At 37.7% G+C, this 14,989-nt stretch overlaps 2 protein-coding genes across 2 annotated transcripts; one reads left to right on the top strand and one right to left on the bottom strand.

The window, feature by feature from the left end:
• Positions 1–912: 912 nt before the first annotated feature.
• On the bottom strand, positions 913–1,878 carry LOC100704099 (odorant receptor 131-2-like). Its single transcript, XM_019363509.1, has one exon. The coding sequence runs from the start codon at positions 1,876–1,878 to the stop codon at positions 913–915; it is 966 nt and encodes a 321-aa protein (XP_019219054.1).
• Positions 1,879–8,786: 6,908 nt separating this feature from the next.
• LOC100704367 (odorant receptor 131-2-like) lies at positions 8,787–12,002 on the top strand. Its single transcript, XM_019363495.2, has one exon. The coding sequence runs from the start codon at positions 10,715–10,717 to the stop codon at positions 11,690–11,692; it is 978 nt and encodes a 325-aa protein (XP_019219040.1). The 5' UTR covers positions 8,787–10,714; the 3' UTR covers positions 11,693–12,002.
• The last annotated feature ends 2,987 nt before the right edge of the window (positions 12,003–14,989 follow it).

The raw sequence follows: 14,989 nt of genomic DNA, 5'->3' as shown, positions 1-14,989 counted from the left end.
CTGACTGATTATATTGATTGATAAATCAATATAATCAGTCAATATAAATATATAATATATAAATCAAATCAGTATCAATCAGTATATTGATGTAAATGTGTAAACCCTCCTCGGTTACTTATAATTGTAAACAGAGTGGAAAGAATTTTTAAAAGTGCATAAACTTATTTAGATATGCTGACAAGAGCTGCAGTTTGATTTGAAGTTTGATCTATACAAGAGTACTGCAGTGCTCAAAACACACATATGACTATCTAAAATACTCAACTACTCTAGTGCTTGAACACATTAAAATATGCACAATTAATAAAACAGTTTTTATATATTAGTTATCCAGAATATGCACAAAAGACATAATTCAGAAAGCAGCTTCATAGCCATGCTTTTATTACTATCCATCCATTTGCTTCCGCTCATCCTTTTCAGGGTCGCGGGGGGCGCTGGAGCCTATCCCAGCTGTCACAGCACGAGAGGCGGGGTACTCCCTGGACAGGTCGCCAGTCATTTGCAGGGCTAACACACAGAGACAGACAACCATTTGCGCTCACATTCACACCTATGGGCAATTTGGATTAATCAATGAACCTATCCCCACCAACTGCATGTCTTTGGACAGTGGGAGGAAGCCAGAGTACCCGGAGGGAACCCACGCAAACACGGGGAGAACATGCGAACTCCACACAGAAAGACCCCGGCCTGATGGTGGAATTGAACTCAGGACCTTCTTACGGCAACAGTGATAACCACTGTGCCACTGTGTTTATTGCTATTATGCAATAAAAAAGAATTACAGTATAGTATAAAGCAGAAATATGATATCAGCTTGGTTGTCTTCTACATTAGTTTTGTTTATACACTACAGTCTGCTTTTCTTTAGAACAACATATACAGTATATTCTAAATTACATTAATTTAATATTTGAGTAATTTTATACTGTTGGGCAGTTTTACTTGACAGCACAGATGGTACATGAGGATGCCTCTGATCATTTGGTCTCTAATGCCATAGATAAGTGGGCTCAAACATCTGGGGAAAAGGATCATAAACACATAAAGTATACTCCAGATGCGTAAAACTGTTACTCTGTCAAGGACTTTTGAGATCTCCGTAACCAAAGGGTCATAAATAGTCGAGGAAAGACTGAGACCTAACTGTATCAGGTGCAGCAGCAGTGTGTTACGACCATTGCAGGCTGAAACTTTATCTGTGGAGGCCGACCTGGCTGCTATCATAACACCAATATAGGAGCAAGTAACTGCAACGCCAGCAGATACAAAAAGAACCCAAGTGTAAGCTTTGTCATAATGATCAGACATGGGGCCAAGTAACAAAGGAGTGTTAGAGCAAAAGTCTTTCATTTGGAGACTCTCTAAGTCTTCAAATGGAAAATTTAACAGCAAAATCAGTCGAATAAAAACATTTAGTGAACTGACGGCCCAAACTATGATGATCGCTAGTGCTGTCTTCCTGATGGTGACGATGCTAGCATGCCTTAGTGGGTAGCACACAGCTACATATCTCTCCAGAGACATCACCACCAGTGTGAGAGGAGAGATCCCAGTTGTGAGATTGGCAAGCATGACAAGAAAGCCACAAACAGGATATGTCAGTCTGATTCTACAAGCAGATAGTATGTACAGTAACTGACTCAGGACCATCTGTATGGTGTCTGCAAAAAGTAAATTATAAAGAAGAACATAACGGGCTGTCTCACGAAACACTGCTTTACTCCTTAAGATGTGTAGCATGGTCCCATTAACTAAAAGAAACACACAGCAAGATGTTGTAATTGGAGCAGAAAACAACAGAACTTCCAGTGTCCCTCTGTACTGCAGTCCAACAGTGAAGTTAGTCTTAGATGGAGTGACATAGGACATATTAGATACACACTTACTTGACTCTCTTGAAGCTTTGATTGTTTTGACTAAGGATTTTATCTAGACATGTAATTATTCTCAGTTAAAAGTCAGTCGACACCTAAAAAAACTACATTTTTTTTGTTGCAGCTATAACCCAAAGACACAATACGTTTTAAGTTCACATTCCAAAGAGAAAGGTTCTACTTTGTCAGTGGTTAGCAGGTAACAAGCAGTGCTTGGTTCCATCTGCTCAGGAGTCTTCTGCAGGATTTACCCACGTTCACATGCATTTTAAGAACTCAGTCCTCGCACACGATTCACACGACAGCATCACGTGTAAGCGTAGTAAGCCAATTAGACGGCAATAACGAATGTAATCCTCTTTCCAAAACTGTGATCTATTTTTTTCTCAATAGATATGATGACATTAAAAAACCACAAACACCACCAATCCCTGTTACAAAAGCTACTCTCTATAACTGTTAAAATAAATAAAATGCTGGCTGTAAAAACAATCTCATCAGTCCAGATCTTACAATATGACTTTCTTTTTTTACTCTTGCTGCAGCATTTTGGATTAACTGAAGGCTTTTCAGGGAGTTTTTAGGACATCCTGATAATAACAATAATTGCGTGATTGCTATTTGTGTTGCATTTTATGGAATTTGTAGGTTCAACAGCTGGAAGTTACAGTATAGTTTCACAGTGTTTCATTTGTTACACATTTTATCATGTTTCCAGCTCATCAGGATACTGTTCATCTGCTTTAGATCATTTTTAGGCCCTACTTTTAAATACTCAAGTAAGCCGAAGTGCTCTAATAGGGTGATATGGTACTACAAGGTCATTAAGATAAGATGGGGCCTGATTATTTAAGACCTTGTATGTGAGGAGCAGGATTTTGAATTCTGGATTTAACAGGAAGCCAATGAAGGGAAGCCAAAACAGGAGAAATCTGCTCTCTCTTTCTAGTCCCTGTCAGGACTCTTGCTGCAGCATTTTGGATTAGCTGAAGGCTTTTCAGGGAGTTTTTAGGACATCCTGATAATAACAATAATACATTTAGTGTCCTTATTTCCCCGTGACTTATGGGTTCTGTCACTAGTTAGCCAGTGTTCTGTGCTGGCAAAAGGTGGCACTAAATATGTTCTAAAATTTAAACCAGCTTCACAGACAGTATTACACTTGATACAGTTTTTGAGAGTTACAAAATTGGCCAATTTATAATTTCTTACTTTAGTCCAAAATATAAACCTATTAAGAACAAAGTAAGTTAAAAAGTTTTAAACTCTGGATACCAGATGTTCCAAAATCTGTTTTATGCAGTCCCAAAAGGTGGATTCTGTTCATTTGGACGTATCGTTTATGGCCAGATGAACAGAATCAACCTTTTGGCACTTGCTTACCTGGATGATTGAGCATGCATCAAGACATTTCATGCAGTGTTGTTATGTTATTTGTTAGGTTAGTGGTTCAGGTTTTATTCTAAAGGTTTATAAACACCAACATTAACAAAGGCAAGGAACAAATACAGAGAGTAAGAGTTGTGAGTAAAACTTTGATTCCTACTAAACTTTCCAAATAATTATGTTGTTTTTTCTCTTGTAAACTTTGTTTTTAGTTTGATGAAATACTCAGAGGTATAACAGTCCCCTGATTATTCATTTAAGCACATTAATTATTCAAATACTTTTTTTAAGGTTGGCAGTAAATAATGCGTCCTGTTGGCATCATTAAGCTTAATGAAGTGAGTGTTATGTGTATCCCTGTAGGGACAAAGTGTAAGTTTAAGAAGCAAAAGCAAGTTCAATATGATTGGAGAAAACTTTCATCTTCACTGCCTTTCCTGAAAACTCTGCTTACATCTTAAAGGTGTGAACTTGTTTACAATAATAAATAATTTGCAGTAAATAAAAAAAATATGTAAAAAATCTTATTTTATAGTACAGTTTGCAAAATAAATGAACACCTAGGACACTTTCTATAAAACACTTCAAAGTTAAATACTGCACAAGTTCAAATGATACAGCAGTTAAAGTGCCTAAAATTAATATTAATGCCAATTATGACTATGACACCACCAGACTCATATGTGACACTCTAGCCAAAGTTGTTTCTTTCTAAAATGCATCGACACAAGATTTTAAGATGTGGGTTACAGAAATCCTCCTTCAGAACAATGTGGCCATGGTGGCACCATCATTGAGCCACAAAGCTAAGCAGTATGACAGTAACCATGTAGTGACGGTGGACAGTGATCATTCTTGTCTGCCACCAATTTATTTATTTTTTATTTTTGCCTGCCTTGTCATGTTCTTTGTTCAGAGCACTCTTAAAAGGCTTCTGATGATTGAGCATGTCCTTCTCTGATTTTAAGCAGCTCCACTAGTTTCCTAATAGATAGATAAATCGATCTTTATTGTCACTGTTACCAGAACAGTGAAACACAGTTTGGCATCTCTCCATTTCAACATTCTTTGGAGAATGAGATAAATAAAGATAAAAATAAGTTTAAGAGGTAATTCACACATTATATACAAAAACAAAATATATAAATATATCTACAGGTACAGTGTAAGGAGCAGGATTAGTGCGTGGTGATACTGGTTGTATTGCACATCGAGTAAGGGGTAGGAATGCTAGTTGCTACTGAACAGTTATATAAATAGAGGTAGGAATGTTGGTTCTATTATACTGTAATGACTCCTGTTTATGAATAAATACTGTAATAAAAAATGTTTATAGATAAGTACAGTGCAAGTGTCCATGAATGTTAACAGTGTTGGGAAGGAAGTATTATTTTTTTGTTATTTTTATTATTTCCATGTATTATTTTATTTTTGTTAATTCTATTTTTTATTATTTTGTTATTACTGTTATTACTGTCATTACTGTTGCATTATAATCATATAGCAAACATATGTATACAAGAGGTATTGATATTGCATTCAAATGTTTAAATATATTGCCACCCAATTAAGTCTTTATTACAAGTCCAGTTATAACCACTTCAAACTGTTCAGTTGAATCTATAACCCGAAATGCTTTTGAATTTATAATCTTAAATGTTTGTATGCAGACTGCAGGGTGAAAGAAAAGGCCCCACGTAGAGTAACTCCAAAATGAGACAGGAAGTTGTAGGCTTTTGAAGTTGCAGGCTTTGCAAAAGTGAAACCAAAACCAGAGTCTGAGTTTGTATAATGAGTTTATACATTTTACATAGAAGTTAAGATCATCACAACACAGGATGGCCTCAGCCTGGTTGCCTAAGTTGGGGTCAACTAAGGTTCAGAGAGCAGATGCACACTCTGTGCACGCACAGACAGACATACACACACATACACACACACACTGTTAGGGTGTAGGTGAAAGTTGACTGATGAAGCAGTAGATGCACGATGCGAGAGCGGAGCTGGCTTACGGGAAACCACCGGGGAGAAGATGGAAGCCAGTGTACTTTTAATTGTGCCTTAAGTTGTCAAATAGAACATTTGTGGTTTTGAAGCTGATGTATGTGATGACGCAATGAGGGGGCGTCACTAAATATACTCTGATGCATATAAAACTGTATTTTGATGTTAGGAGGATGAGATTGTGGGGCTGTCTGCTTACGGAGTCCGCTCATTCTCCCACGCGTGTCATTTCATTAAAATCATCGTCTTTACCCTTTGGACCAGTGTGGTTACTTGCATTCCTCCTGTGTTTCCTTCCCTATATTTTTGAACCTTAACAACAGCAAGGTTAACCTTCAATCAGGTTGGAGGTAGGGCATGTTTGACAGCCTGTGGGTAGAATCTTGGTAATATCTTGGCTAGCAATGAAGCTCTGCAGGTTTTTTCCATCAGAGCTGCTAAGTTGTGGAACAGTCTGCACACTGGGACCAAAACTTTGTTATTGTCTTTGTCTTTTAGAACTTAGAACCTTTTTTATTGTAACTGTACAGTTGCTTGTACAGCAAAGGTAGGTAGCGAGACCAACAAGGTGCAAAGTAAAGTAAACAATATACAAAAAAGAATGAAACAATATAAGAACACTAAATATACAATATACACAATGTTTTAAATCTCTTTATTTTTACCAGTGGCAGCATCTTGCAGAGAAGAGGGAGTCTTGTCTTGTTTCTCTTTGTTCCTGTTTTAGAGTTTTTAACTGTTTCTTGAATTTTATATATACATTTGTGTGAAGCACTTTGTAACTTTAAAGACTGCTTTAAAATAAAGCTTTTTCATAATAAGTTGTCATTGAAGACTGAAAGCTGAGAGCCAGATATTGGGGGAAGATATCGATCATTGTTCTGTCTCCAGCATAGTCTAACCCATTATCATGGCAAAAGATGTAATAGACATCATTTCTTGGTTTGTCTCTCCAAAACGAGAAATGGACACACCCACAGAAGTTGCATTACCAGCAGGGGAAAACACTATTTTTAAAGTTAAATCGGTAGGGAGCAAAAAACTTACAAGTGCAAGTACATTCTAGGGTCCTTCGTCATCAGAATCGATTAGGCTAGGGGGGCTAACATATATATACATGTAAATGTGTTAACGATGTCTGTTTAAAAACTTTCCTGTGATTATTTCCATGTTGCCTTGAAATATAATATCTCCCTCTGTTGGTAGTGCAGCTTACTGCGGCTTCCACATACGTTTACTTTTCATGTTTTGGAAAGGCAAAGCGTGAAATGGACACGGTGGACAGACGTGTCAATTACATGCTTGGTCATGATATCTGGTTGCATAGTCAGCTCAAGTGTGTGAATGAAGTTGTTAATTAATCATAGTGCCCTTGAGTTAAACCCCCCACGAAAAAACGCAGAAGTCTCCCAATCATCATGTCCACAGATGATCCTGTCACCTGAAAAAATTCGAAACAAAAGTGATGAAAAGGAAAGTTTAAGTTTTAAGTTGTGTGTGGAACCAAACCGAAAACTGCACTTCATATGTTACATGTGTATCAGAGTGCTTGACAGTGTTTTCTGTTTTTGTTCTTTTTTGGCTGTGGGTGGCTTTACTTTTTTTTGTATTAATGATAAAAAGACAATGGCAAGCAAGACCTGGTTGTACCTTTACATTTTTTAACTGTAGGAAAAATATAGAAGAAAAATACAAATAAGTTTTGTCTCTATCCACTATTTTTTCCCCTTGGATTTCATCATCAACATCAGCCCGTTGCTTCTGTTTTCTTAATTAACCACTGCCATTTTCCTAATGTGCTAAGTCTAAATGTTGTTGTTGCGGCATTGTTGTTTTTCAACAACTGAACCCACTCAGAGGTACCATAGAGAGAAAGCTCCCATCTCACAAAGTCTCCTGATAACTCATTTAATTACATTAAATATTCAGAATCTAACTAATTAATGCTTATAGTAAATACTGACATGATTAATGAATCCCATGGGTATTGATTAACAGTCTTCGTCGGGAGGGGATGGTGTGCATCCCAGCAGAGACACATGGGAAAGTTAACAAGAAGTCAAAGGTAAATTGAGAAAAGTTCATTTCAGTGTCCTTAATGGATCCCATGGGCGTTGATTTAGTAATGCGCCAAATCTGAGTGATCCAACTAGTTGACTGCTACTGGGCCTTTTAAGTACGCTCAATAAAAAACACATACACGGTTACATTGAAACTAAAAACTGTGCAAAAACAAGAGGAAAACCCTTATTCTCAGATTTATTTGATAGGTAAACTGCACAACTACTTATATCGAGTATTAGATATATAAAATTGGCCCATGCTGAAGTATATCAACATGCAACAGCAAACATCCTGTTTTGGCAAGTCATGTAGTACAATCGGCACACAATTTTTTCAATTTCTGTTTTTGTAAGATAAACCCAAATACAAAATGTACAAAATGAAATGTTTTATAAACTGCAAAAAAATGAAAAAAAGAAATATATTTTTGTTTATTTTATTTGGTTAATCTCCTACAGCAACATAAAAATTTAGATAAAGATTAAAGATTTTGCTATAAACAAAGCTTTCATTTCTATTTACATTACAAGACTGAGTAACTTAGATATGAGAAGTAACATCACAAACAGCAATTTATCCTGAGTTAATATTGTATCCTGCTACTCTTTTAGGCTTGTTTCGCCTTTCCTGAGTAGTGCAAAACTTGCAGCTGCTGATGTAAAAAAAAAAAAAAAAAAACACTGTTCACTTAGATCGTCATATGTCCACATGCTTTACCCATTCCATTCAATTTTCTGCCACTTCTCTAGGTTGGAGTGGCAGAAGTCTAAGCATATCTTTCTATGCTTTATTTCCAACTCCAGCTCATCCAGGAGAACACTGAGATATTCCTAAGCCAACCAAGAGTTACAATCTTTCCAAAACCCCTCACCTAGGTGGTGCCCAAGAGGCATGCTTGTCAGATATGAGACTGAAACTAGCACCACTGAATGAACAATGGGCTGTGGACAAATTTTTGGCACAGCGTGTTTTGGGATTTAAAAGCCACAAAGTCTCAGTGTTTAGAAAAAATGTGTCTCAGGTGCTCCAATACTCCTGACACATATGGGATCACTACAGGTTTTCGCTTAGGCAGCAGTTGTCCTCTCCTGGATCGGCTGGAGTCTTTAGGAGTCTTCCCAGCTTTGACAAATGTCCAGCTGGGATAACCACATTTGCTCAGGGCCTTCTTGATGTGATGTTCTTCTGCTTCCCTGGCTGCTGTGTCAGTGGGGATGGTGTTTGCTCTAAGTTGTAGCGTCCTGATAACACCCAGTTTGTGCTCCAGTGGATGATGAGAGTCAAACTTTAAATACTATGCGTAGGTTTCTGGTACACATCAGCTTTTAGACGTCCCCCATTACTGATGAAAATCTCACAGTCTACGACTCTATCCTCCCTGGTGAATTTGATGTGTCGGTCCACTGAGTTAATGTGATCCGTGAATTGCGGTACGGCCTGAGATTTGATTTTTCACCCAGGTGTCATCCACATACCTGAACCAATGACTTGGTGGTGTAACGTTTCTCCCACTGAAAAACTATGTCCAGATGAACAGAATCAACTTTTGGGGCTAGTGGCCATAGTTAAGAGTAGAAATGCAGATGTTGGTTGCGGCTTTCCTACCTGCCTCTTCATGGTTCCTATGGACATGATCAGTAGGTACATTGAATTCAGTTCAATTCAATTTTATTTATACAGCGCCAACAACAAACATCAGTTGTCTTAAGGCACTTTATATTGTAAAGAAAAGACCATACAATAATACAAGCTGAGCTGGGCCCAGAAAGGAACTGGCAGAAACATAATGGGAGCAAAACCCCTGCTACTGGTAAACAGAGCAGTCACTTGAGACAGTACGAAGAGACTGACCAACCTGTGCACTGCCTGAATTAACTAAAATAAAGTCTCTGACTCAATGTCCACACGTTGATCCTGGAATACTTGTAACTATACAAGATCAGGACCCTAAGAGCCTTCATCAGGAGTTTGGTGAGGATGTAGTGAACAACACTAGAGGCTAACTTTAAAGCAATTGCACTTGTCACCATCAAGTGCCAGCAGTGCCAAGGAGATGCTCTGTCCCCACTATCCCCAGTGAGATTATTATCAAGATGGCTACGCAAACCAACTGCAGAATGGAGCAACCGTTAGCCAACTCTGCTACACCTCTTCTACTGGATGATATCAAGCTGTATGCCAGCAGGTAAGGTAAAGGCACATTGATTCACTGATCCACACAACATGGATCTACAACACTGACATGTTGTAGATCCATGTTGTAGAGAATGTCATCCGTACTGGAGAAGTGTAAAGAGATGCTAACATAGAGAGCGAAGGTAGTAAGAACTGAGGGGATCGCACAACCAGAAAGCAACATTGCAGACATTGCGGACAGCTACAAGTACTTGGGAATCCCTCAGGGAAATGGGAACCATGAAGAGACTGCTAGGAAAACTGCAATCACAGAATAGCTGCAGATAGTAAGGCAAGTCCTGAGGAGTCAACTGAATGGGAAGAATAAGATCTGGGCAATTAACGCCTGTGCCCTCCCAGTTTTCAGATGCCCTGCTGGTCAAAGGAGGAGATAGAAGCTACTAATATCAAGACAAAAAAGCACAAGTCCAAAACGCTGAAACTGTATGCTAAGCGAAAGTAAGGAGGCAGAGGAAATAAATAGGCTTTCACAGACATTTTGGAAGCCATGTTTGTTGTTGACCACGTTTATTGTTAGTGAATCAACATCAGTTGCCTTCAGTTCTTTACTGATGCTCTTCCTCATTTGACTGCAGACACTGGTACTAGTGGTGTACGTGTCTTGATGCATGCTCAACCAAAGCAAGCAAATTGTTTGAATAATCTCTAAACGTTCACCTTTTGCATTGGCCAAAGCGAAAGCACTGGCAAGCAGGCAAGGTCACATTGTTTTGGGGGGCAACCTGGCATGAGTGATGATTCTTGTTTGTTGCACATCATTTCACATAGTAAATGTTAGTTATTCTAATAAGGATACACATGGCAATATCGGAAAAAAAATGCTTTAAACAATACGGAATCAACTTAACAGGTCATTAATATATTCCTCCTATGATGTTCAAGTTATCATGTCTCTGGGGCGCGGAGGGTGGTCATAAATAAAAAGGATTAAAAAAATGCAGACGTGATAGTCATGTGAAAAGGCGTGACTATAGAGCTTATATACACAATGTGTGGGTAAGAAAATCTTGCTGTCCAGTGCCGTTCAGCTGAAAGCAACCACAGCCCTCTAACCTGTTAATTTCCCGCAGGAGGAAGATGATCTGAAAAGAGCTTTGTGGATCTTTCTGTGTTATATGTTGGAATACTTTTTTGTGTTTTATTTCCACTGAAGATGTTAAAAACTTAATTTCTTTATTGAAATGTTACTTGCAAATCTGTCTCTGACCAATGTTACTGCTAACCAGCAGTATCAAGGGGTTTTGGAAAGAGTTTTATTTTCCACTCTGACTACACTGCCGTGCTGTGTATTCCTCTTCATTAATGGAATCATGCTATTTACTTTAAGGAGTAAAGCTTTGTTCTGTGAGACGTCTCGATACATTCTCCTGTATAACCTTCTGTTTGCAGACACAGTACAGATGGCACTGAGTCAATTACTGTATATTATTGCTACTTCTAGAATAACACTAACGTATCCTGTATGTGGTTTTCTCACCATGCTTGCCAATCTTACAACTGTGGTCTCTCCTCTCACGCTGGTGGTGATGTCTCTGGAGAGATATGTCGCTGTGTGCTACCCACTGAGGCATGCCACCATCATCACTATCACCAACACAGGTGTGGCCATCATTGCGATTTGGGCCATTGGTTCACTAAATATTCTCACTCGGGTTCTTCTGCTGTTAGAGTTTCCTTTTGAAGCCCTTGATAGTCTGCAGATGAAAGATTTTTGCTCTGACATAGCAATGTTTGTTGGGTCTATGTCTGATGATTACGACAAAGCTTTCACATGTGTTCTGTTTATTTCCGCAAGTGTGGCAATTACATGCTCTTATATTGGTGTTATAGTAGCAGCCAGGTCGGCCTCCACAGATAAAGCTTCAGCCCATAAGGCTCTTAACACACTGCTGCTACATCTGGTGCAGCTGGGTCTCAGTCTTTCCTCAACCATTTATAACCCACTTCTCACAGCACTTGCAAGAGTTTTAACAAGGATAGTGTTTGTGCGCATCCAGAATGCTTTTTATGTGTGTATTTTCATCTTCCCCAGATGTCTGAGTTCTCTGATTTATGGTATCAGAGATCAAAGCATCAGACCTGTCCTCATATATCATCTTTGCTGTCGACTGAAATATTCAGTCATACAGCCAAGACTGAACTTTCATCCCAGGCTGTGATTGAAATAGATCGAGATTTGTATGCTTGTAAGCGTGGTGTATATTCTGACCAACAAAGTACCATTCTGCAATTTTGCAAGCAATTAAAGACTCATATATTGTAATTATGTTATAACTCCTTCTGTTACTGACTTGACTTTTTAATTTTTATTGAAAACCATATAATTGTCAAATGACATAGGTGAGGAGTTTATTGCTGCTGTTTACTAAAGGAACACAATTCTTTATAATTCTCTCAAATTATTACATGCTTTGGTTAAACTGGAATATGGATCACAAGTCCCAATATTTGTAGTTTCTCCTTATATCGTAGTTATTTTTCCATGAACAGATGGTCCAAGCAGTCTTGGCTCGTGACAGGTGAGATTTTTATGGTCACAATAGAGTAATGTTTTACCCGCCAGTGTAGTGAGTCAGTCATCTGACTGAAAATTATGGATTCAAAATTGAAAAAAAAAGAATGTGAGAAAGGTTTCTGCCATTGGATGAGGTGGAAAATTAAGTTACAATGTGCTAACTTTGCAGCGCTTAACATATGTTCACATTAAATAATGATTGTTTGTCAATGTATGAGGTGACTGTTGCTGTGATTTCGTGCTATATAAATAAAACTGAATTACATTTCACTGTAAAATCTAATTAGTTCACAGAACTCAAAAAAACTATGGAAACGCGTTGCCTCAAAAAAATTGAGTAAAGTTGTACTTAAGATGACTGTTAGGACAACTTATACATTGCAAGTCTGCAGCATTAAGAATAACCTGATATCTCTGACTGTACAATACTAACTGTTTACCTACTGACAAATATTTCAAGTTCAACTAAATGAAAAAACAATTTGTGGTAACCTGAATATGATTAAAAATAATTAACAACACTTTTTGTAATGATGTTAAAATCAGCCCAACTTTTATTTTCAAACACAACAAAGTACAACAGCCAACATGCTGGACACTGTTCTGCTGAACAACAAACAATTATAATCTTACAATGAAACAAAGTCTCAGATGTAATTATTCTGAAAATAAGTTTAGGTCTACCACAAGTTTGTTTTGTACTTACATTACTTATATAATCAAAATAAAATATTTATTGTTCTGTCACAAGTGCAGTCTCTAATTTAAACAACACATTTGTTTTGCATTCCAACACAGGAGCTGGAATGTTGTATTATTTTAAGGATGCTTGTTTCCAGTCCAGGCATTACTGCCTGAATGACTGTCATGGATCGAGGTGATCCAAATGTAGGTGCAGAAGAAAGTCTTTAACTTCCCTTAAGTACAGTGGCAGTGGATGTGGGTTGGAGATGCAATGAGCTTGAACCTACAGGCGACCATCTTCACTGACCACACCATCTGTGACGGAGGACTCATCTCTCCTGGTGTCCTGCAAGCAAACAATCATATTTTTTGGAACATGAACTTAATTGCTTTCTTAAAACAATTTTTTCTGCATTTGGTATAAAACAGACTCCAATTTAGATGATCTCAGGCTCCCTCCCCACCGGAGAGGTGACATTCAATGTCCCAATTGTCAGTCTGGATAGCTGTGACCAACACACAATATTGTCATGAAAGAATAACTTTAAAAAGTGCTATGCAAACATGGGCAATAACTTTCATTCTAATGATGTGCAAAATGATTTGGGCACAAAACAAATTTTGCTGTTAGAAAACTTGCAGACTTCACTATATACAGTGTAGACCCTCTAAACTAAGTTTGGGGGATGTGATCTTTCAAGAAATGCAGACCAAACTGTTGTTGTTTGTTTACTTACACAACATGTCTTGTAGAATTAACTGTGGTCACCAGCAACAGCATAGTGCAGTCATATCTCAAGTCTAATAACAGAAGACAGGAAAAGATCAGTAAAGAAACAACTTCCCCAAACCAAAGCACAAATAAAACAATAAGTAAAACAGGCTGATCTAAAGTATGATTAAAGTTCAGCCTGATTAATATAAATGTCACTGACAGTTGCTAATATATTGGAAAACCAAAACACTTACTGATGTCTTTCTGTCCAACAGCAGGAGTGCTGGTCCCGAGCCTCAAAGACAGTAAGAAGCAAGCAGAGGGAGAAAAAACAGAACATTTTTCAGAAACTGATTATGATCCGTAATGGCTGTGCAATCATTGTAACTTACAACACAGAAGGTCAATGTAGACCCATACAACCAAATTAGACTAACACATATAGTATTAAAAACACCATCTACTACTGTGTCTGAATGTGTGGTATTGGCACTGTCAGTTTAGGCCTGAAGAGATATGTGTTTAAAAAAAGACCACCTAATTTAAATATAATCATTACATGCTTGTTAAAAGTTAACTTCCAATATATGAAGTTTCTAATAAGCAAAATGACCAGATCTAACATATGGAAGGGTTTATATGTAACATAATGTTTTTTATGATTCAACTGTGGAATTTAACTTAATTCTCTCAAAGGACAACCTATATTACTTTATTCTCAACTATAAAGCACACCTAGACTTTATAGTTGTAGTCTACTACTGTTGTAGTAGTAGACATTTTTTAACAAAATAAATACTATTGTTATCATTATTATTATTTAAAATGTAATTAAATAGAAAAGTGGTTAAATATAAAAGCAGTTTGCTTATGTTTTTAAATAAAGGCTAGATTTGACATTAATAGATGCCACAGATGTTCAAAGCTGCCACAAAGCATTAAAAAAAATAGACGTCTCCAAAAACGTTGGAGCATTTTTGCAAATATGTGATGTCTTGATAAATCGAACAGATATTTGAAATTTACACAGCTACATTCTCACCTGAAAATATCTTAAAAGTTTATTTTGTGACCCAGAAAAAGTAATAAGTTTTTTAGCCACGCTCCTCCGCCATTGCTGCGTTTACAAGTACGCACAAGTACGCACAGGCTCTGCAAACGCGGTGGACAAATGCGATCCTCCTTTTCCCCAGACTACCCTTTCTGGGTCACAAAATAACCTTTTAAGATATTTTCAGGCGAGAATGTAGCTGTGTAATGCTCAAATATCTACTTAATTCATCAAAATATCACATATTTGTAAAAGTGCTTCCACGTTTTCGGAGAGCTCTGTTATCCACCAGCGTGATAGCTGACCGGGAGGTCAAGGCTTGATAGAGTCAGCGAGCACAGCCAACTCCTGGTGTATCGTTTTCAACCCCCCTGCAGTCTTTTGCTACTCAGGTTAAACATGATATATATAGTTAGTTAGTTATAGTTAGTTATGGCTATGGATTGAAAATACCCCCCACACCCCACCCCTAACGGTTGCACCTCCAGAAG

Source organism: Oreochromis niloticus, linkage group LG10, assembly GCF_001858045.2.
Source record: "Oreochromis niloticus isolate F11D_XX linkage group LG10, O_niloticus_UMD_NMBU, whole genome shotgun sequence".
Taxonomy (NCBI): Eukaryota; Metazoa; Chordata; class Actinopteri; order Cichliformes; family Cichlidae; genus Oreochromis; species Oreochromis niloticus.
This window is presented reverse-complemented; position numbering and strand designations above follow the sequence as displayed.